Source organism: Barbus barbus (assembly GCF_936440315.1).
Source record: "Barbus barbus genome assembly, chromosome: 27".
In the NCBI taxonomy this organism is placed as follows: domain Eukaryota; kingdom Metazoa; phylum Chordata; class Actinopteri; order Cypriniformes; family Cyprinidae; genus Barbus; species Barbus barbus.
Genome location: NC_136755.1, coordinates 17,302,621 through 17,327,455, shown reverse-complemented (window position 1 = coordinate 17,327,455; position 24,835 = coordinate 17,302,621). Strand labels below are relative to the sequence as shown.

The 24,835-nt window shown below is 36.7% G+C and overlaps 1 protein-coding gene across 3 annotated transcripts; it reads right to left on the bottom strand.

Moving 5' to 3' along the window:
* Window positions 1–600: 600 nt before the first annotated feature.
* LOC306847658 (dyslexia-associated protein KIAA0319-like protein) lies at window positions 601–15,581 on the bottom strand. 3 transcript variants are annotated; one of them, XM_079381734.1, is made up of 22 exons: window positions 15,436–15,581; window positions 13,723–13,849; window positions 13,506–13,623; window positions 10,938–11,266; window positions 9,646–9,898; window positions 9,054–9,152; window positions 8,879–8,976; window positions 8,693–8,780; window positions 8,473–8,565; window positions 7,368–7,500; window positions 6,910–7,138; window positions 6,688–6,811; window positions 6,465–6,597; window positions 4,784–4,932; window positions 4,452–4,603; window positions 4,049–4,187; window positions 3,627–3,786; window positions 3,237–3,379; window positions 3,025–3,147; window positions 2,844–2,934; window positions 2,665–2,753; window positions 601–2,032 (listed from the first exon to the last, which is right to left on the bottom strand). In XM_079381734.1, the coding sequence occupies exons 3-22, from the start codon at window positions 13,600–13,602 to the stop codon at window positions 1,839–1,841; spliced, it is 2,916 nt and encodes a 971-aa protein (XP_079237860.1). In that variant the 5' UTR covers window positions 13,603–13,623; window positions 13,723–13,849; window positions 15,436–15,581; the 3' UTR covers window positions 601–1,838. The 3 variants fall into 3 exon arrangements, with proteins under 3 accessions (XP_079237860.1, XP_079237862.1, XP_079237861.1); XM_079381736.1 differs by lacking the exons at window positions 13,506–13,623; window positions 13,723–13,849; window positions 15,436–15,581 and adding an exon at window positions 12,239–12,460; XM_079381735.1 differs by lacking the exons at window positions 13,506–13,623; window positions 13,723–13,849; window positions 15,436–15,581 and adding an exon at window positions 12,011–12,457.
* Window positions 15,582–24,835: the final 9,254 nt, after the last annotated feature.

The window sequence follows — 24,835 nt, the reverse complement described above, 5'->3', positions numbered from 1 at the left end:
TGATCTGATCAAACAGTGCATGGAATCATAAGTGCCTGCTTTCACTGGCTAGTAATAAATGGACAGTTTTCAATAGTTGGTCAGGGTGTTTTAAGACAGGGCATTTCAGACTAATTTTCTAAATGTTAACGCATTTTTAGTAACTTTATTTTATGGTGCTCTTGTTATGCATTACAAACATATCACAAAATTACAGACATTGTATATTACACTGTAAAAAGGATAGCCTAATACAAAGTGTAACCTATTTTCCTCGTGTTATACTATGAACAATGAAAGAAATAGGTTACATCAAAATGAAAATACTGTCAGTAAATAACTGCACCTAGTTTCCTTTTTTCTTTTTTTTTTTTTTTTGCAGATGACAAATTGTGTTCATCCACTTAGATCACAGTAATTAAAAATAAAAACATAGGCAGATGGAATCTAATTTTATCTCAGATGAGTTTAAGCTCCATTTAAAGCAGTAAACGTGGTTTGATTCTTGCTTTCCTAAACACTGCCCTTTAAGGTAAGGTTTACAAAAATTGTATGCAATCATAAGAGGCTTTGGTAAAAGTCCTAAAATTCAGAACAGAAATCATGTACTACAAAACAAAAGACAGCTGTAAATATATTTCCTTTTTATTTACTCCAGTTATTAGAACAAATCACATGAAACAGGGAATTCTTCACTAAAAACAACAACAAAAAAAGCATGGTTTTAAAAAATCCCTTCATTTTTCCCCATGCATTCAAAATGTGCAAGACTCAAACATGGGGGAGAGAGAGAGAGAGAGAGAGAGAAAAAAAAAAACACACAAAAAAACCGCACACATTGTCTAGATGACATTCAGCTCTTTCATAACAAACCATCAAGGAACACTGTAACTGAAGTGTCTCACCTCAAATGGCTGAGCTGAAATTACGTTAAAACTGAGTGATGATTTCTGATGAATCAACAATAAAAAAAAGTCAAATGCTGAATTAATGCAAACCAAACCAAGTGTAACAAAAGCATGACTTATTGACTAGTGGCCAATTCCAGTTTGAGTAAGCCAGCCAGACCCCATCCTGTCCTATTCATTCACAAAATCAGAGGGGGGTAAGCAACTGGCCCCAGTGCAACATCCAATGCATTTTCCAGTGTATGATACCTCTCCTTTATCCCCTGACAAACATGGCTATTTATGCTGCACACGTCACTTTTGCTGGTGTTTAAAGTGGCAAAAACGCACCTTTGACATTCAGCCACACAAGACCGCAGAGTAGCACACGCACATCTCAATTTAATACATGCAAACCATAAAAATGAACGAGGGAAGCAAAATCTTTCCTTCTCATGCAGTCATACAACATGACATCATTGGGTGCCGTAGGACTCACTCTCTGCATTACTACCACAAGTAAAAATATACAAATTAATAGACATGCCAGGCAGTGTTTGGATGTGACAGGCTGCCTGTCATATCAGGAAGCTTCATAGAAAGGGGACAGTGAGGCAGGCTCAGTTATCCATGGTGAGATGTGACATTCTGGTGGGGAAAAGAGAGCTACTTTGAAATGCCCAAACCTTTCCAGGTTCCGCTGGCACATATATCGCTTGTCTTTCTCTGCAGGTACATTCTCATTGTCTTTTTGAGGTGCATGGCTCTACAGCTTTGTCTTTTTCCACCATTCAGGTTTAAATGCATTTTCATTTTGGCTCAGAACTGGGCTGCTATTCAGCTCAGGGATGCAGGTGCAGAGGTCATCATTTGTGACGTCCTGCAAGTCCCTCCTGAATTAAAGTCATGACACGTGTCGTGGATGAGGGGTGAACAGTGCGTTGGTGCGATACGAGAGGTTTGGTTTGTGTGCTAAAGCAGCTCCTCTCTTTGTTTTTTAGGTTTATGAGGACCTTGGCCGTTACGCAGAGATCCGTTTTGGGGTGGCAGGAGTTTTCCGCGCTCTCGATCAGACCAGGGGATTCCTGCCTGACCATCATCACTTTCCATATCAGAATCAGAGTGCATGAGTGCAGACGTGGGAGCAGGAACTGGCTTCAAGCGACCTGGAGGAAAAAGACAGGGATAGGAGGAAGTATCTTTGCAATGGAGAATGTATCATATACAGTAGTAAAATAATGATACAAAAAAAAAACAAAAAAAAAAAAACAAAAATATATTTATAATCAATTGATTTAAATGTAATGAATATTTTGACTTCTAAAGCTACTTTTTTTTTTACACAACTGTTCAAAGGTTTGGAGCCAGTAAGAAGTTTCTTATCAAGGCAGCATTTATTTGATCAACAATGCAGTAAAACAGTAATAGAATTTAAAATAACTTTTTTATATTCTATGTTAAAATGTAATTTATTCCTGTTATAGCAAGCTGAATTTTCAGCAGTCATTACTGCAGTCTTCAGTGACATGATCAATTTATGTGGAAACTGTAATACATAGTTTTGTCAGGATTTTTTGATAAATAGAAAGTTAAAGAAAAAAAAAAATCTGCATTCATTCTAAACAAAAATATTTTGTAACAATCTAAAAAGTCTTTACTATCACTTTTTATTAATTTAATGCATCCTTGTTGAACAAAAGTATTAAATTTCTTGTACTGGTAATTAAATAAAATATTGTTCAGCAACTGACATCCCTACAATGATAACAATTATCTTCAAATGGATAATTTTTTTTACCAGGTCTTGGTAACTGTAACTCCAGAGATTCTTGATCATCCCCCTCCAGCATTTTATAGCGGCTCTTTCGTCTTACTTTGCTTTTCCGTCTGCTCAAGACATGCACAATTTTAATAAACAATAAATCTTGAATTAAAAAACCCCTGATATATAAACATTATCATCCGTATAACCCTTACCTTCGACAGCAGCACACAATACCCCATGTTACAGTCGCGATAGCAACCACAATCATGAACGATGCTATCGTCACATATAATACACTCCATTCTGAAAGAAACAACATAAAGACCATCAAACCTCATGTGAACCAATGTAAAACAGCTTCCCTCCACAATGTTTTGCTTAGTGTATCCTCACCACAATTGCTCTCAGCATCCCAAAAATAAGTATTGAATAAATTCTCCATCCAGAACGGGTGGCACACACAACGTCTGGTGAAGGAATCGCATTGCCCGTGACTGGAGCAGTTCAGCTGGCAGACTGTGGAAAGGTCAGATAAAATAAAATACCAGCACCGGGCACTGCTACATTACAAACATGAGTTAATGAAGCATTTAATGAATACTCACTAACTGTGTCCACTCGCTGGGCCCTAAAGATAAGGAATTCATTTTTTTGCTTGCGAAATTTGCTGCGTAGTTCCATAGCAACACTATGGCCAACCAATGGAGGTTGTCCAGGACCTCCAGATACCAGAAATACCAAGCGGGTGCTGTAAAAGTAAGTAATATCATCCCATATATGTAAAATATGTTTTTTAAAAAAAACAGCTTTTAATTCACTCATTTCAAAACAAATGTTCCATTTATTTATATGAATCTATGCATGAGTATTGTAAAATGAGAAATTCTTCTGTATTTTCTTTTCAGTGCCGTGAAGCAATTTAATCAGATCTGTGGAGGTGGGCATTAAGTTTAGCACAGTCTATGAAGCCTGAACGTGTGTTAAGCTGTACTGACCTATGCTCATTGAAGGCGCTAATCTCGCGCACAGTGATGTCACTGTCCAGGACACCCAGCAGGACGCCAACCTGTCTGATGAGCATATCCTCCTGTCTGCGGGACACCTGAGCCACAGCAACTTCCACGATCAGCTCCACCAAGTCTCGCTCGTGAACATCTGAGGAAGAAGGAGAGAGTAATATAATTTAATATCAATTTTATTTTTTATTGCCTCCTTTAGCTTAGGAAAAGCTAATCACAGTACATAAATATCAGTAGCTGATAGCGATGCCAGTGAATTACACAAATCAATGTACACTGGAACACTGTAAAGTGCCAGTACTTTACATATCACAGGCTTAGCAACATATTGAAAAATATTAATGCAATGTTATTAAAAATATTCATTTTATGTAATTATCTTTTATAAGCATACTGACCTGGTCGAACCTCTACAGTGCCTCTATCAGTACTGGTCTTTCCTTTACTGTCAGTTACAGTCAGAGTGAAAGTGTACTTCCCTTCCACCAGATTACCAAGAAAAAGCATTGCCTGATGGTCAGAGTTATTCAGGACATCCTGAAAAAAAAAACAGAGGTCACATTTAAATAGCGTCCAAATCACTGTGGTCCTGATATATGACTCCTCAATCAGGTGGAGTTACTACACCTTTAAAAAGGAACAAACTTAAAGAAACTACACCAGATTAACTGGTCTCACTTGTTTGTTCACTACCATGCAGGAGTGAACAAACAGTGTTTGAATATTCAACAGAGCCATGAATGTCATTTGAATGTATGGAGCATGGCTAGTATGTATTTCACTCTACTGAACAGTACGGACCCCTGCAGCTGGGCTGCTGTCTTCACGGGTCCAGAGGTAGCTGATGCTGCCCTTATCATCTGATGATCGAGAACCGTCCAGAAATGCTGTACGGATGGGAAGAGTGATCGGAGGACTGGACAGCACTTTGGCAACTGGTGGCTGATCATCCTCTGATTTAAAAAAGGAAAATTCTTTCTATTATTACAGACAGACAACCATAGAACAGGTTGATGGTGGACTTGCCCACATAAACTGCATGAACAAATCTTTTAACAAAGCCTACTAACACCCACATAAAACCTTTTAATTTTTTTTATTTAATTTTTGGATTTAATTAAGGACACACACACCTTCTCTGACAACGACAGAGACTTTGTCGGAATTCTCCAGCATCCTTTCATCTGTCACTGTCAATGTGAAAATGTACTCGCCCTCCTGCAGACCGGTCACCACAGCAACTGCAGTGTCTGCATTATCAATTTTCACCCCTTCTGGGCCACTGTAATACCATCAAACAATAAAACCATGAGTCTACAGTTAAAGTAATTACATTCCACCTTCTACAAACTGCATGATTTTAGCAATCCTATAAGATCATTGCAAGTCACACTGTGAGACATGGATCTAATAATCTTGGGTACGACATGCATGTAGACTGTACGATGATGACACCCACAGACTTGTATGCTACGATGCACGTTACTATAGAAGAATAAAACATCATCAGCATGCGCTAGTAGAAAAAGAGCATGATGAATCACACTTTGGCAGTTGTAGTTTTGTGTGCTGAAAAAAGGTGGAAGCAGCAAAAGAGGAAGCTGATCTAGCTGATTTTCCGATACTGTCAGAAAACTATCGTAGGCTCTCTTTGGCAATTTGACCTTGACAATGCCCATCTTTGAACCTCTCACTGTGTGACAAGACCGCCGATTAGGAGCCATGATCACAGAAGCCAGCCTTTCATCTGGGACAGCCGAAAATGCAGTGCGTCTTGGGCTTAAGACATTTATAAAACAAAAAGTAGGGCCATCAAATAAAAATTAAATTACTTGTATATGCAGATTAATTAATCAGCTTAATTCAAAAAATTATTTCGTAAGCTTTGCTTAAAAAGCTCCTAAATAAAGATAATTTAAATACTTTACACTATTGTGGCAGAACAATATTGTAACCCTTGAATAGACAAAAGTAGCCATAGAAGTTAATATAGTATTACAATATTACAAGTAATACAGTGTTTTATTTCAATATATATATATATATATATATATATATATATATGTTTTTCAAAGAAAAATAATAATTCACTGAACCCAAACTTTTCAATGGTATGAATTATACTTAATTAATGTGTTAAATAATTGTCCAAATGAGTAAAGTATATCTAGCCCCGAACATTCAAGAAGTTCAAGAATTATAAATACATCTGCAAGCAGCAATAAAGGGGCCAAGCACAATAGAGGCAAAATGAGGAGCAAAGCATGGCATTGAGCAACAGACCAACTGCAACAATGAGTAACTGAAGCCATTTTAGGATAAGTTTGGTCAAAATGTCTGAAAAATCATAAATATGGCAATACCGATATCCATTTTCTCAGTATGACCCAAGGAATATTGTAAGCCCAGTTTCATTACAATAAGCTAATTCAATCAATTTATTCGCATTTTTGTAAATTTCATTGGTTTAATATGAATGGTTTCTCACTTTTGGGGCCATAACCAAATCTACGTGGTATGGTCAGTATGAGGTGACAATGGCACATACAAAGTTTGCTGTCAATATGTCAAAGCTTTGCAGAGATACAGCCTCAGATGCAGTTTGGCATCATGCCAACAATTTTATTGATGCATTATTCAAAAACGGTTTGGTCTATCAAAAAGCTTTTGATAACGGTTTGCAGCATGGGCTGCCATAGACTCAAGAGTGTAAGAAAAAGAACAAAAATAGGAACGGCAACGGATACAATAGGTGCCATCGCTCCTCAATATACACAAAATTACATGCAGGGAGAGTGTACGTGTGTAACTGACTTGGTTTTTGTCCAGTGGTACGTGGCAATTTTTTGGTCATCGCTGCTCTTGCTGCCATCCAGCGTGGTACGATCGACAGGCAGCGTCAGCTCCTTGTCTGGACCAGCATCCGCTACAGGTGGCTTGTTATTTTCTGGAGGGATTTCACATACAGAGTGCTCAAGCACAAATAGCAGCTTCAAAAATAGATGTGAATCAGAGTGCTCTGTATTTAAAAAGATACCTGGCTGGACAATGACAGTGACCTGAGCCGTGTCTTGCTGGCCAGACGAGTCAGTGACGGTTAGCTGAAAGGTGTAGTCACCCTCCTGCATGGCAGACAGCTGCAGAATGGGCGTCCTCACACCCTAAGGAGAACAAAACAAAGGTGTGCTCACTAATCCACTGGTCGGCAAACATAATAAACATAAATGGCATTTGAAATATCATTGTGTTTCTCAAGTACCTGCATCTCCACCACCTTGCCCTTGCTTTCAGGGCTGAGTGACCATTCGTAGGACAGATTCTCATGGTCATCAGTGCTTTGATTGCCATACAGTGTGATATAGTTTCGTGGCAGGGTGATCACTTGGTTGGGTCCGGCATTAGCTGTAGGCCTGTAGTCTGTGGCCTTGTTGACTAACAACATGGCTTGTGTTGAATTCTGAGCTCCATCTGAGTCAGTCACCGTAAGACTGTTGGAGGAAAAATAGATAGAGCAGACCACACTTGTGGGTAAAGTGTTATTTATATTTGAGCGTTTTTTAAATAGTGTGCCCAAGGACAGACTGGTTTGCCAGGTTTTACAGTAGCTCTCTAATTACTTCCTGAGGTCTGAAGACTTCAGAAAAATGGTTCCAGGGAGGCCCAAAGAAAAGATTACGAACAGGCCATAATGTGAATGAAAAGATGGATAAAACATACCTAAAGGTGTAGTTACCAGGAACCAGGCTGGTGAGAGTGAGAATAGCAGTATCACCCGAGGCTTTTTCCTCTCTGAGTGGCCCCTTCACCTCTTCCCAATGCCACGACACTACTTTATCATCATCAGTACTCTCTGAGAAACACAAGACATTTATGACCACAGATATTTCATTAGACAGATTTGCCATCACAGAGAATTTTAAAGACTTAAATTTAGCAATGTGTTCAAACTAGGGCTACTCGTTTATGGCAAAAAAGATCATTTATTATTTCCAGTGATATTGTAACTGCAATTTTTCTGATATTCTGATTGATAAGACTTACATTAAAACACTTAATTTGTGTGTTATTTTGATAATCTTTGATAACAATGAAGCTATCACTGCATATTTCACAATTAATAAACTGTCCTCAATATTCTCTTTTTTTTACTAATAGTGCAGCCCTAGGTTAAACCTTAGCTCTAAATTACATTAAAGAACGGTTTTTCTTCTGTCAATTTAGAAAAAAAAAAAAAAAAAAAAAACTTTTATTCAGCAAGGATGCATTAAATTGATCAAAAATGACAGTAAAATAAATGCTGTTCTTTTGAACTTTCTATTTATCAAAAAATCCTGAAAAATGTATCATGTCACCCTAAAGACTGAAGTAATGGCTGCTAAAAATTCAGCTTTGCATCACATGAATTTATTACATTTTAAAATATTTAATAAACGTATTAAATGTTATATATATATATATATATATATATATATATGTTTTAATGAGAAAATACTCAGCAATGGTATTGATTAAGTAACTTTTTCCCATGGTCTACAAAAAAAAAAAAAAAAAAAAAAAAAAAAAAAAAGCAACACATAGTAATATCGAATCGCAATACATATCGTATCGGCACCCAAGTATCGTTATAGTATCGAATCGGGAGGTAAGTATCGTCCCATCCCTAATAAATATATATATATGTTTTTTTTTGCAAACCACAAACCTTTGAATGGTAGTGTATATTTAAAATACTAATAATGATACTATGAGTATAAAACGCTATTGTAAGGATAAAACAACATTTAGACATTTAGGTTTAATTTAATAAAAATCTGATACGCACGACTGCCGTCAATCACAGTGGAGCTTGTAGGCAAGGAGATTTCCTGGTATTTTGGAGAAACCACTGCAACAGGTGGCTTATTCACTCGTGGCTCTATAGAAAGGAAGAAACACAGGGCTTATATATATTTTATGTGACATTTATATGGGCTGCCCAAACAGGGCGCAGCTCTGAAAACTGAATCCGGTACAATTAGCAGGTACAGCAATACTAAAGTTACCTGGATTGACAGTAACGTTGACGTATCCCTCCCCGTGAGCACCGTCACCATCCACTACCACTTCAAACTCATACAGGCCCACAGTCAGCTAAGGGAAACATTGTTCAGAATATTAGGAACGTCTAGAAAATTAAAAGTCAAGCCTTTTAGACAAAAGAATAAGAGATCCATTTTTTTTTTATGTACCTTACTGAGCTTAAGCATCTTGCTGTGTTTTCCCTCCATTTCTCCACTGTAGTCTTTTGGATGCGTCCTCAAACGCCAATCAAAGGCATAGTTAGCCCCTAAAGGATTTACCAGAGAAATTAATACGAAGATCAAGGAGGAGGAACTAACTTCAATGGCTTATCCAGAACAGTACCTGAAGGGGGTGCTGGCACTACGAAAGCATTCAGCTCCACCTCATTTCGCGGTAAAGTGACCTCCACATTTTTGCCAGCAGACACGACCAGCTCTCGCACTGTTATTTAAAACAAATGACATTACACAAGGTTTTAATCAGTGTTGTCAAACGATTAATCGTGATTAATTGCATCCAAAATAAAAGTTTTTGCTTACATAAAGTGTGTGCTGTGTATATTTATGATGTAAATATAAATACACGTACATGCATGTATATAAGAAAAACATAAATATATTTAATATATAAACATATGATATAATTTATATGAATATAAATATATACATGTAAATATTTTCAAATATATGCTGTATGTTTATATATACATAAATATACAAAGTACACACACATATGTAAACAAAAACTTTAATTTTAGATGCGATTAATCGCAATTACTTGTTTGACAGCACTAGTTTTAATGCAGTACAAATAAGTCTGTTTTGTAAAACAGACATTGATTTTGTTTCTTTTTTATTTACTTTGTAAAACTGACAAGACAGGTTGTAAATGCATGCAGTACAATAACACAATTATAGAGAGAAGTATGTTGTACCAGCTGGTGTAGTTGGTGGAGTCACTGAACGGGTGTCAGGTGTGAACTGCGGTGACTGATTACTGTTGTTCAATGCTGAATGATCCACAGAGCCTGCATCCAGTGTAGAATTCTGCTCAGATGCTGAGATCGCTTCCTGTTCTCCACTGCCACGGGTGGACTGGATGGTGGTCTCACTGGCTGTATGTGGAGCTTCACCATTGGATGTGGTGAGTGGTGCTGTGGGTTTCACAGACGAGCCCTGATCCATTTCCTGTGAGGGTGAAAATAATATCAGTTAGTTCACAGCGATATACTACAAATCAAAAGGTAAAGTGCAAAATTATGCTTTAGGGCAGTGATATTAAAATTCCATACTACTTTTGTCTAAATTAAAATAAATACATTTTTAAAACTCTTTTTTTTTTTTAAATGCCATAAGTCACCACAACATTTTAATGTACAACATAAAAATGCATTTTAATAATTTGTTGTTACATTTAAGTGTTATTACATTATGTATATAATAAATAAATTACAGGATTAATATTAATCATTATTAAATAAAAATTATTACACAGTAAAATATTAATTTATTATTTTTTGCAGTAGATAACGGCAAAGGTAATCTAAATCTAAAAATATGGGAAATAAGAATGCGCAATTAAATATCCAATATTGTACTAATCTATATATATATATATATATATATATATATATATATATATATATATATCCTGCAAATCAACAGATATTGTGCAAAATTTTATGCTTTATGACAGTGACATTAAAATTCTATACTATTTTGTCTAAATATATGAGAAAATTCCTAATTCTAAATTACACAAATCACCACACCATTTTAATGAACATTAATGCATATAAATTCATATTATTATATTTAACAGCGCTATTCATATTTATTTTTTATTAAATATTTATCATTCTTAAATTAAACAAAAAATATCAATGAAATAAAATCTGAATTTTCATTTTTAAAAAGATTACTTTAAACAAGCATTACATGATGTCAATGGTAATCTGTCCAAATGTAAAAGTATGGGAAATGAGCATGCACAATTATATATTCAATATCAGACAGTATACACATGCTGAAGTTTTATGCTTTAGGATAGTGGGTCTCATTTCCTAACTCAGATCATCCAGATTCATCAACAATAGAATAAGGGTCATAACAAATATACGTATCTTTCCAGTGAAGATTTTAACAGATTTATTAGAACAGCTGTATGCATTTATTAGTGAATGAGACCCAATGCTGAAGTCCTTTGAGATCATATAATACAGCTTACATGCTCGGTTTCCCTGATTACTCTGATATCCTCAGCATTTCGAGGTTTCCTGCGCATGCTCTTGTTCAGCTGCTGCAGAAGCCCCAGTGATTTTCTATCCGGCTGAGGAAGTGATGTAATGGTGCAGCCTTCTTTTTGAGCACAGGCCAGTAATACACATCTTCCACCGAGACTCCACACAGCACCGCAGGAGGGCTTCAAACAGCAGGATTCCCAGCACCGAGGCCCTCCCCCGTCCACTGCCAGTGGCCGCCAGCCCAGACCAATGACGCTGCTCCAGTGGATACCCAGTACACCACCCGTTACTGTGCACATGCTGGCCGAAACCCCTGAGAGGGACATGCAGTACATGGCAAAAACAATGGTTAACAAGGGCAAAATAGACCTGAGAAAAAGAAAAGATTGCTAAATATTTCTAAACTATGGCAATAGAGCATGAATGTTTTGGACTGTATGCTAATAATAATTTTTATTTTATGGCCAATAACCGATAAATGGCTGATTTAATACACTATTTTGTCTAAATAAATAAACAGAAATCTGATAGATTTCTAAATCTAGAAATGTGTTAAAAAAATGCCACAGGTGATTTCAGTTACTTCAACATTATAATGCACATTATTTAAAAAAATGCATTTTGCTATAACATTTAGTTGTTTTTAATCATTTTAAATTACTTAAAAATATTTAGCAAGTTCAATAAAATATTTATAAAAAAAAAATTAAATGCATGACAAACTAGTTAAAGGAAACCGAACCTTTCACACCTCCGCTAGGTATGAGACATAATCCTTATTAGTCTTTTTTTTTTTTAATCAGTCTTTATACTGGTAATAAAACGTTTACCAAGCCATATCGCTTCAATCCCAGTATACATTTACCCAACTATTATCAAAAGTATTTCTAAATAAATACAACAAAACATTTTCTTGCGACCTTACATGAAGTAATATGACAAAATGCATTATGAAGAAGAATTGGACCTGTTCTGCAGGTGCATTAGAGCTAACATTAGCGTCATGCTACATAAGGCAATTTATGAGATTAATAGTACACTTTTACTCAGAACTCACTTTAAACCACCATCGAGTGTTTGTAATAACTCCCTTTTGCGATCACGTGTACACTTTGGGGGGCCGCGGTACATTATAAAAGTAGCCCAAAAAAAATCGCAACCCGATTTTTAATTTTTCCCTTGACTGTATTTTCAAAATAGCCCAATTGTGCGGGAAAACCACGATCCTGGCAACACTGGTTAGCTGTACCCTTATCACATACGAGTATACATATCTCTCACACACTGTCGCTCTCTCTCTCTCCGCGTCTGCTTCACTTTTGTCGAGCCCGGCGCCTCATAAATCACATAATCCCTGCGTCCCAACGTGCATACTATCCACCCTATCTGCCCTAAATATTATTGAAAATTACTAATATCACATAGAATTTAGGATGGATAGTGTGCACATTGGGACGCAGGCAATTATAGATTACCAATGAATGATAGATACCTTCCGCGCTGCGATGACGGCAAGAAGTTGGGGTCAAACCTTATCAAACGATTAATTTGTATAAAAAAAATATATTAACGCGTTAAGATTTTTAGATTAATCGCATGCGTTAACACGTTAACAGCCCTAATATATATCTAATATAACTGAGCATTAGACGATGGCAAAGACAATCTTAAAATAAAATAAATAAAATATTTAATAATAAAAATAATAATATGTTTTTAAAATTTTTAGTGAGCATTAAATTACAACAAAAGTAAAAACAGAGGAATTAAGCATACACAACTAAATATATATTCAATACAGGTCATGATAAAATTAATGAACTCTCTAATATTGGCCAATACACTGGAAATAATATACAATTTATATGGTATAGAAATGGCTTTTAAATGGACAGATTACACACATAAACTCAACTGTGGAGCTCAGAACAATAGGCTATTGACAATACTTGCATGTAGACTTGCATTTAGCCCTGATACGATGGGAAATAATGCCTGCTCATGCCACCACAAGACAAGGCTGTTTATCATACAGGTCACACTAACACATTGTACTTTTCTGCACTGACAAGTTCCAGGAAGTCAGAGTCCAGTTAGACATCGATCCCCTTCCCCAATCCCTTCATAGACACTGTTTTGTCCATAAAGACTGTAACCATGACAACAGAGGGTTGCTTATTATGGGCTAGCATGTGAAACTTGAACTGCAAGACACAGCCCCACCCGTGCAGTTTTTCTCTGGGGTGGGGGACTGTGGGCCTGTTGTGTGATTTCCGCCTTTTGTGAAAAGGAACACAGAGTGTCCATTATGCTTCCCTCCAAATCAGTGCCATCACTCATGACCGCTACAAGTCACAAATAGCCTATATACTCATATAGACATTTGTCAAACATTCAACTAGTTGATTAATGATGCGGACTAGTGTTTTTTAGTTTTAATATTTTTAGGTGTTGTTTTAATGTCTTTCTATAACTGTTCGCATAATTCAGAGTTATTTCATACAGAGGTCACAGACTTCCAGGAAAAAAAAAAATGTACAGGACCTGCTTACCAGAGACTGCGCAGAGAAAACACAGATAGCTCAGGTACAGTGAGATAAACTGGGCGGGCAATTTCCACCTGTGCATCCTTGGCTCCGCATTGGGCATCTTCCAACTAAGCAAGAGGACCTTATGGAAAGAAAACAAAAACAAAGTCATACAGCCAATTTATCTGACCTATGTTAAACAAAAACTTGCTTGTAAAGTTACTTAGAATGTTTGTCATACCTTTCCCTAAAAATGTTACAGAAAGCCCGGTAATACAGGGAGGTAAATGATGTGAAATGGGAGCAGAGAGATAAAAAGTCGTCCACACAAACACCTCCTGAAGCCACAGCCGCATGGCACCATAGCACTGTGTAAATACAGGGATTTCTGTTACAAACTTTCATATTCAAATTAAAGTCTGTAATCTTATCTCGGTTATGTTTACAAAATCAACAGCCTACTATCTACTCAAGTGTCCTAATCGAATTCAAACTTTTGCATCATTATTTTGATTTACTGACAACCCAGTAATACACAATACCGAAATATAAAATAAAAGAACAATGTGGTAATGCAACATTTACAAAAAAATATATATATATTTTTAACAATTTAAATAAATAATAAAAAAAGTAATATTATATATATACATACATAAGTAAACACAGTACACAAACATATATTATGTAAACGAAAACTTTTATTTTGGATGTGATTAATTGCGATAAATAAATATACACACATACACAAAATACTTTAAAGTCAGGCTATGAAGATGTTAGCTTATATATTTGAGGAAGTGAAACTGCATTTGACTAAGTTTGGAGAAAAAAAAAGTCACATGAATGAAAAATTACATTCCCAAATAAAAAGATAAAAAGATTTTGTTTAAGATGCACTACATTAGAGTACAACATTCAGGTGAGAACTTCTAAAAAATGACAAACAGACAAAGGATGGTATTATAAGGACGCAAAGGAATAAATAGTTAAAGAGATTATGACTCAGAAATTATGATTTTGTCATTTAATCACCGGCATACTCTTCAAAACCTGTATTACTTTTAATCTCAAATGAAACACGGAAGGAGATGGTTGACAGAATGACACTTGCGATCATTTTTCATTTTCACGGCATTGTTTTACATTGAATGAAAGCGAAAGGTGACTGAAGCGGTCATGCTGCATTTTTGGTTTTCATAGAAGAAAGAAATTAACTATTTAACACATTAGACATTTTTCTACATTAATTTCTGTCGTTTATTCATTTCAAAGTAATATCAAGAGAGTTTAGATGTTATGATGGACAGACAGGTACATGACAGTTAAAGGTGACGCGTTGCAGTTAAGACAGAAACGGCTGTGTGAACAAGACAAGGACAGGTGTAAAGATCCGGCCTGGCAAACTGTCATCACAGGCCTTCTTTGCGCCAACACAAATACAGTACAACGCACTGAGTAAACGGATTCATTAGTGCTAAACCCCTCGGGGTTTATTTTTCCGTGCCCAGCTAGCAATGTCATTTAACTGAGCATGCGAGAAATTAAAGATTGACAAACAATTAATCATTTAAAGGATGATATTAATCACCTTCGCTCTTTAAATTATAACGAAAAATTGGCGTATCAGTTCTAAATCTAAATGAGATTTTAAATATACTGTCACCTGCAAGTGGGAAACGCTCACATTGCGCACAGCTGCAAACTGCATTTATAACCCCCCAAAAATGTCACATTTCGTCGACATTGTTTATTTTGCTGATTTTCATGCATGATTGGTTGAAGCTCGCGCGTATTTGCAGTTTTTGCTGATTAGCAGTGGTGAACAGGTTGCCAACAGCTGTTTAGTGTTGGTTACCACTGGATATGAAATAACTCACAAATGAGCGAACATCATCGCACTCTGTATTTATCGACATATTATTGACAACCAGCGTAAAACACTGTCACTCACCTGCTCAATGTCAGTCAGACTTCTGTAACGCAAAATGACATTAGACCCTTCCAGCAGCAGGACCTGTTTTCATGTCTATCTGGGTCATTAATCTCTCGCAATCATACCTTCACACGGAAACAGACCAGTGCTCACAGAGAAGCAGCGCATTTCCGCCCCGCACTCCGAGTTGTCATTTTGAAAGTTTAGTGTTCGAGCGCAAAACAGAACTAAAACTTTAAATGAAATTATGACTATACTAAGTTATCAATAGAGTTAGAGTTATAAAAGAGTTCTAATAACGCTATTTATTTTATAAATAAATAAAGATGCCACTCACAAATATGGCCGACAAACATTCTCCGAAACGTCACTTCCGATTTTAATTTCTTATGTCTAAAAACATATATGAAGCATAACAAAAACATATGGTTATAATATAGAAATGTTATAATATAGAAATGTATTAATCTGTAATGCCTAGAAAATACAATTTAATTTTTATACGTTTTTCAAGTAGAATTCATAGCTGCTAATTGTAATTGTGGCTTAATTATTATGAATAAATAAAATAATAATAAAAAAACACTTATTTTATTTTATTTTTAAAATGTTTGTTTTTAATCGTCATACTGCAGATGTCATTTCACCACACCAGAGAGCGCTGTCCTTCTTACTTGCTGGGTTTTAGCTCTAGCTCTTAACAGTCTCATATGGAACACTACACCACGGAAACACTGACTGAGGCCTGTTTTCCTCCATCTGTCTCTGTTTATTGTAAATACCAGAGGTTAAAAATGCAAGTTCATCTACATGCAGTCATGTGAAAAAGTTAAAACACCCTATTAAATTCCATGGTTTTCTGTATCAGGACATAATAATAAAATATCTGGCTCTTGGCAGGTCTTAAAATTTGTAAAATAAAACCTCATCACATTACATATCACACTGTATTATTATTTAATTAACAAAACTTAAGCCAAAATGAAAAAAAAGTGTGAGAAAGTTAGGACACCCTGATTCAATTGCCTGTTGATTCCACTTTTAGCAACAATAATTTGAATTAATCATTTTCTGCTTGACCTAATCCGTCTCTCACATCGTTCTGCAGGAATTTTGTCCCACTCTTCTTTACAACGTTGCTCCAGTTTATTGAGGTTTGAGGGCATTTGTTTATGCACAGCTTCAGTCTGGATGAGCTCTGGACTTTGACTGGACTATTGTAATCCCTTGATTCTTTTATTTTCAGCCATTCCATGCTGGGGGTTTTTTTTTTTTGGGGGGGGGGGGGGGGGGTCGTTGTGATCATCTGTTGCATGCCCCAACCTTGGCCAAGCTTTAGCTGTCAAATGGATGTCTTCACATTTGCCTAATACTTTGGGATACAGAGGAGTACATGGTCGACTCGGTGACAGTGAGGTGCCCAGGTCCTGTGTTTACAAACCAAGCCCAAAATCATCAGTCCTCCACCAGCATGTGTATCTTTTGGGATGAGGTGTTTGTGCTGATATGCTCTTTAGGTTTTCACCAAACGTGGCATTGTGCATTATGGCCAAACATCTTCACCTTGGTCTCATCTGTTCAAAGGACATTGTTCTAAACTGTGCTGCCATGCTTTTTTAGATAGAAGAGGCTTTTTTTCTGGAAAGCCTTCCAAACATGCGATACTTGACCCATATTTTTTTAAATTGTACTGTCATGACCTTCATTTAACATTTTAGCTGAGGCCTGTAGAGTCTGCGGTGTAGTTCTTGGGTTGTCTGCCATTTCTCTGAGCATTACACTGTCTTATCTTGGGGTGAATTTGCTGAGACGTCCACTCCTGGGAGGATTGGTGTCTGTTTTGAATGTCTTCCACTTGTGAATAGTCTACCTCACTGTAGAATTGTGGACTTCAAATTGTTTGGAAATGGCTATGTCACTCTGCCGAGATTGATGGCAGCAGCAATTGCTTATTTAAGATCACTGCTGATGTCTTAACTCCTTGGAAGACACAACTGTTAACACAACTGAAGGCTCCAGACCAGCTAACTGACAAAACTTCTGCTTTTATAGAGGTGCTCACACTTGCCAATGATCAGTTAAAGGCATTTGATTAGCATGCAGTGCTTGACTACTACTTTCCCTCTTAATTCCTATGCTAATAGTAAGGGTGTCCTAACTTTGCCAGAAATGTTTTTTCCATTTTGGCTTTACTTTTGTTAAATAAATAATGTCACGGTGCAATATGTAATGTTTTGTTGTTCGTCTTAGGTTTTATTTGTCAAATTGTAAGACCTGTCAAGGACCAGATATTTTTTTATGATGTCCTGATAACCATGGAATTCAAGAGGGTGTCCTAACTTTTTCACATATGTGACCCTGGACCACAAAACTAGTCATAAGGGTCAAAGGGTCTCAATCAGAGATTTATACATCTTATATATCATCTAAAAGCTGATATATCATCTGAAAGTTGAATAAGCTTTCCATTGATGTATGGTTTGTTAGGATAGGACAATATTTGGCTGAGATACAACTGAAACTGAAACATTTGAAAATCTGAATATTGGTGAAAAAAAATCGAAATATTGAGAAAATCGCCTTTAAAGTTGTCCAAATTAAGTTCTTGATTATTAATGGGCTTGAAGTTTTGATATATTTACGGTAGGAAATTTACAAAATTTCTTCATGGAACATGACCTTTACTTAATATCCTAATGATTTTTGGCATAAAAAAAAAATCGATAATTTTTAGCCATGTATTGTTGGCTATTGCTACAAATATACCTGTGTGACTTAAGACTGGTTTTGTGGTGCAGGGTCACATATACAGTAATAGAGTAAAGGTTTGGACTTTGGGCTGTGTGAAATTAGCTCTGTAGACAAATATAAATGGTCTCCATGTATGACAAAAATACAATACAAGAAAAAAAAAAAAGGAAAATAATTTTATAGGAATAAGCTGGAGCAGATAGCAAACAAAAAAATGTGCTCTCATGAACTGACTGAGAGAATGCCAACAATGTGTAATCTAGGCAAAGGGTGGCTTTTGAAAACCGTGGATGGTTTTGATACATTTTGCACACTGCATAATTCACAAATTTCACATGTTATTTCATAGTTTGAAGGACTGAGTAGGTGTGCCCAAATAGAGTATTTGCATATAGTTCTTTCAAGCATAGCTAAATGAACATATCCTGGAAGTATAAACAGGAAGCTGACAGAATGCTGCATGTCCCGAGGAAACATCTGGGGCAGTAGACATGAATGAGTTGGGGTGGGGAGGGGTTATCAGTGATGTCATGTCTGTCCGTAAGGACCAAAAGACTGTCACTGTTTGCTTGCTTCAAGGGATCTACAGCCCTTTGGTATCTGGACGCTTTGAAGAACTGATACAGCATCATCAAGGTCAGAGGTCAAAGCAGGGCTCTATATCAATGACATCAAAACAGCCCTTAAGCCATCTCTGTGTTCAACAGTACAAGTTTCTCAAGTCAATTGATCCGTTTCACCACTTGAAGCCTAAATACCCCTCTGTCTCTTGTGACATGATGACCTCAGATCAGCTAGGGAGAAAATAGGCTTTGTTCTTGTGTAGATATATTATGCATACTTTGCGTTGGCCATACAGCTCATGTGTGAAATGCTGGTGGTCAGTTGTTGCAGCAGGATATTTACATATGACTGTGAAAGGAACAGAGCAGGAGATTTGAAAGCATGTCCGGTGGCAGGGCTGGGTATTGTATTTGAGCAGTGAATCTTACTATAACAATGACTTTGGGAAAGCAGGTTTTTCCTGATGACATAATTGTTAAACAATAGTTCACACCAAAATGAAAATTCTGTTTATTCATTTACTCACCCTGATATTAAGAAAACTGCTTCTGGAACTGAGGCAATGAGTAAAGATGGGAAATTGCAAATTAAGTACTTACAGGACATCCTGGGTCAGTGGAGTGCGAGTGACTGCCACTGAGACGAATGGGAATGCTATTGGATAGCTTTCTCAATTTTTTTTATTACATGAAAAACAGGTGGGTAAATATGATGTATTTATTCTAATGAAACAATTTTAGCCCAGACGATGTGTCACCAGCCTGCCTAAAAACCTGTGCCGACCAGCTGGCCCCCATCTTCACAGAGATCTTCAACAGATCACTGGAGCTGTACGAAGTCCCCTCATGTTTAAACGCTCCACCATCATCCCTGTCACAAGGAAACCCAAAATTACTGGACTTAATAACTACAGACCTGTGGCTCTGGCCATGAAATCATTTGAAAGACTGGTTTTGGCTTATCTAAAGAACATCACTGGACCGTTACTGGATCCCCTGCAGTTTGCCTACAGAGCAAACAGGTCTGCGGATGATGCAGTCAACATGGAGCTGCACTTCATCCTGCAGCATCTGGACAGACCAGGGACTTATGTGAGGATCTTGTTCGTAGACTTCAGCCCCGCTTTTAACACCATCATCCCGGACACCCTTCAGAATAAACTGACACGGCTCTCCGTCCCCACCTCCATCTGTCAGTGGATCAACAGCTTCCTGACAGACAGGCAGCAGTTAGCGAGGCTGGGAAAATTCACATCCAGCACCCGCACAATCAGCACTAGAGCTCCTCAGGGCTGCGTTCTCTCCCCACTGCTCTTCTCCCTCTACACCAACGACTGCACATCTAAAGACCCCTCTGTCAAGCTCTTGAAGTTTGCAGATGACACCACACTGATCGGCCTCATCCAGGACGGTGACAAGTCTGCTTACAGACAGGAGGTTGAGCAGCTGGCTGTCTGGTGCAGTCTTAACAACCTGGAGCTCAACATGCTCAAAACTGTGGAGATGATCGTGGACTTCAGGAGAAACCCCCCTGCTCTCCCCCCACTCACCATCATGAACAGCACTGTGACTGCAGTGGAGTCATTCAGATTCCTGGGCACCACCATCTCTCAGGACCTGAAGTGGGACAATCACATGAAGTCCATTGTGAAAAAGGCCCAGCAGAGGTTGTACTTCCTTCACCAGCTGAGGAAGTTCAACCTGCCACAGGAGCTGCTGAAACAATTCTACTCCGCCATCATTGAATCCATCCTCTGCACTTCAATAACGGTCTGGTTCAGCTCAGCTACCAAATCTGACCTCAGAAGAAGTAGCAGTAGTCTGGACTGCTGAGCGAATCATTGGTACAACCCTCCCCACTCTCCAAGAACTGTACTTATCCAGAGTGAGCAAAAGAGCCGGTAAAATCACTCTGGACCCCTCAAATCCAGCACACTCCCTGTTTGGACTGTTACCGTCTGGTCGACGTTACAGAGCTCTGAGAACCAGAACGACCAGACACAGGAACAGTTTCTTCCCTCAAGCAATCCATCTCATGAACACTTGTCAATAAAACGTGGAACACACAACTTTATTATACATTATTTACTTCACCACATACTTATTTTTTTATTTCAAATTTGCACATATCAGACCTGTACACACACAATTGTCTATTATATATTGTGTTTTTGCTATTTTGTACATTGCCTATTTGTATATTATTCTTTTATTATCTGTGTCCTGTCCTGTTGCTGTCTCTCTATTGCACTATAGAGCTTCTGTCACTAAAACAAATTCCTCGTATGTGTAAACATACCTGGCCAATAAAGCTCATTCTGATTCTGTTTCTGATTCTGATTTTAGGATACAAAAGTGTGAAAAGTCAAAACTTGACATACTAAAATTTGAAGATTTTAAATGTGATGTATAATATAGATTATGCAGAATACATTTTTATGAGATTGCTGTGATGGTGGATGGGTAATTCTTTGGTTGTACCATGACTAGACTGAAATAATTCAATTGCAATTTCAATTCAATCAGGACTAGAACAATTTATCTGTAACCTTTTTAACTGTTAATCTGTTTAACTTTTGAAGCTAGTCCTATAACACTGCTTTGATTAATATAGCAAAAAAATGTATCCCTCCTTTTACTATGCGGCATAATCGTTCAAGAGTCTTCCCACAAACTCTTTATCAATAGTGTGCTTATAGCAGCTGCTCTTGAAAACCTGATGGTAATGAACTGCAGAAACAGTATATTGGCTAGACTGACATGAATTAGTTCCATTCTTAAGTCACTCAAATATATTTACTGCTTATATAACCGGATGGTATTTAAAGCATTTGGCTGATATTGTGAAATCAGATCACATGAATATAGCAGGGACATCATACATGATTAACTTGGACACTTATAGTAAATAATTTTATATGAGACTTACATATAATTATCCTGTACTTAAACATGCAAGTGTCCAGTAATAATCATTAATGTTCTCGAATTTGATGTCCAACCATTTCTGAATCATTTATGGAATTTAGGCACATACAGCGTTTCAAGATAGCAGACGGGTTGGGCTGATTTGTTTGTCTTTGTGTTTGGGTTGGGTGGTGGACATGGATTGCTGGATGAGGTAATAAAGTACAATTCAACATGACACAGCCCGAGGTGTATATTACTGGAGGAGCTGATGCATTCAACTTTAACTGGCTCTGTAGCTTCAGGGACTTGACATTTAATGTGAAAATATGCCACATTACGGGTTTCAACCTCACATAATACACTACCTGAGCTTATCAGTAATGTAACAGCAATGTGCCACACACTCAATGATTAAAAACACAAATAAGACAAGCATAAAACATGAATGGACATGTATTCATATAAATGGCTGTGACAGTAAACAAATGTGAGTAAACAAAATAGAGAAAGCCTCCGTTTAGATTATGCATAACTACTTTGAATAATAAAAGTTTGTTTATGTGCATCTGTGTGTGTTTAAGAGCAACAGAAAGCTGCCATGTGTCACATGATACACAGGTGTGGTATTACAGCAGAAGGGAATTGTGGGTGGGACTCTGCCAGACAGCAAAAGGACACCTTGTTTCGAAAAACAGAGCACTGTTTTAAAGATCACTCTTCAGTAAATGGATGGATGCAGATTATGTTGGCATGCTAAAACTTGTTGAGGTTATAAAACAAGAAAAAATGATCTCAAACAGTCTTTCAACATTGGCTACTCATAAAAAAATCCTTCAGCTGGGAGGTAAACCTTTGTTTGTCCTCGTAAAAAGCCATTCGGGTTTAAAGCCACAATCACGTGGAATGCCTTATTTTAGATTTTTAGGTTTTGTAACTCGTGCTCTTACATAATTTTGGTCAAAAATGACAAAAAATTACTGTTATCACCAAATCTGGGATTTAATCTTTTTGTCGGCGGTTTCAATTAACAGGTTTTTTGTTTCTTTTTGGAACTGATTAGTCGCAGGCCTCATTGATCTGACCTTATGCACCTCAGTTTTTGAGTGAAAAAACAAACAAACATTATTTGTGGATAATTTTGGCACTATTCACACAAAAATGAATCTCAGATCAGGTCTACAATCAATCAGAAAGAAATACAAAACCTGCGCTAACTGACAGAAAACAAACCGATAAAAAGACTGAATCCAATATTTGGTAGTATATATTTAGTAATATAGCCTAATGAGAGATTTACAAGCAATTTTTTGTAGATCGGTCGTTTTTGACCAGGAACACAACAAGTGTAACAAGATGAGAAAAAGATAAAAAATCATCCATTTTTGGGTAAGATGTTATACCTTACAAAAAGTCTGCAAGTTTTTGTCCAATTTCATAACATTAACTAGCACTTTCAAGAAAAAGAAAATCCTCTCCAGGTCAAAATGACTGAAAGATGACATGAGGATTAAATTGAAAAATAAATACAATTTTTAAAAAATATATATTAATGTTTTCCCCCTACTTGTTTACGGGACTGCTGGAAACATATCACACCTATCACAGTCAAGTAAAACTGGAAAACTGAAAGTGAATAAAGTGTTTCGACAGCTGAACTTTAAGTGTGAATGAGTGAGAGTGTTCAACGGATAGCTTGGAAATTTGCATACGCCATATTTGTGGTACAAGTAATGTTTTTTTGCAATGCGATTTGTGTGACCTCAAGTGAATGTGGAGAAGGTTATGTAGACAGAAGAAAAAGTAAGTATGCTGGAGGTGTGTATGTGCGTTTGAGGAATGAGCGTGTCCTGGGCGTGGTGAATGTCTCTCAGTTGCGCTGGCACATTCTTCGGCGGCCGCACCCTATCTCACACCCTCCCTTACCTGAGTTACCCGAGTTGCTAAGTTCAGTCAGATACAGAAATGCTTAAATGTTCAGAATCAATCTCGCAAGAAAGGGGACATGAAACTTGCCTCACACAAATAAACAGCAAAAAATCTTCACAGAATTCTAAGAAAACTTCCCCACACCAGTAAAGACGAAAGTCTAGTAAAATACGGATGTCTTTAAAAAAATCCTCTGACTTACTCCACCCCTCACCATGCATATGTTATTGTGCTCTTTTACAAATTGCAATAAAGTAACCAATAATCATTATAGCCTCATAAAGTATGTAGTGTATTGCTCTTGGGATGTCTTGACACTATAGAGCTGGCATAAAAAATTGTCCTTTGGTCTCACTTAAAAATTAATTTGCAACTAAAATATATTAACCTGAAGAAATGTTGATATATCCATCAATTAAAATGGGTGAACTTTACAGTCAGAAAATGTGATTCCTTTCATGTATATAACTTTGATTATTTTTATATTATCTTGAATAATTCACTGAGCAAGGCAGAGTATCAAAATGTTTGATCCATTTTGCTTTTTGCTTAAAATGGAGTGTGGATCCTGCTTTTTTATTAGAATTTTTGATATTTGAAATTTTAAATTAATAACAGTAATAATGTACTAGTAAGAGTGTTGACAGTTTTACTGTTAATTTAACCACTGGTGCTCAAATTCAGGTGGTGTATATTAAATAATGTGCTTGTAAAAGAATATGTGCAGCTATTTGTACGTTTTCAATGGTTTAATCCCTTTAATCTGTTGTTCACTATACAAAATCATTGTACAAATATTGACAATTTAAGACCTACAGTACCCTATATGTAAGTCGCATTATGTAAGTGAAAATAATAAACGAATATACTGATTCTCTTCGAGTTCACATCCTGAATTTAACAGCTAAAGAACATAAGGGTTCTCACATAACCTAAGGAAAAAACCTATAAAAAGTATTTTAAATAAAATATAATGTACACTATAAAATCTAAATGTATATATAGTGTAAATACAAAATATTTAATAATATTAAATATCATATATTATGGAAAAAGAAGAGGGGAAATTACTGTGTATTTGATTCAAGGAAAAATCCTGTGACAAAAAACACTAACTTTTAATATGATTTTAAGATGGCTCTCGTTTTTTATACATGTGCACAGCAACTTGATGTGATCTTTAGAGGCACGTTATTCTACAGAAATAGAGTTTTAAATCATGAACAATTAATGAATCATTTATCTTCTATGCCATCTGTACCACCAGA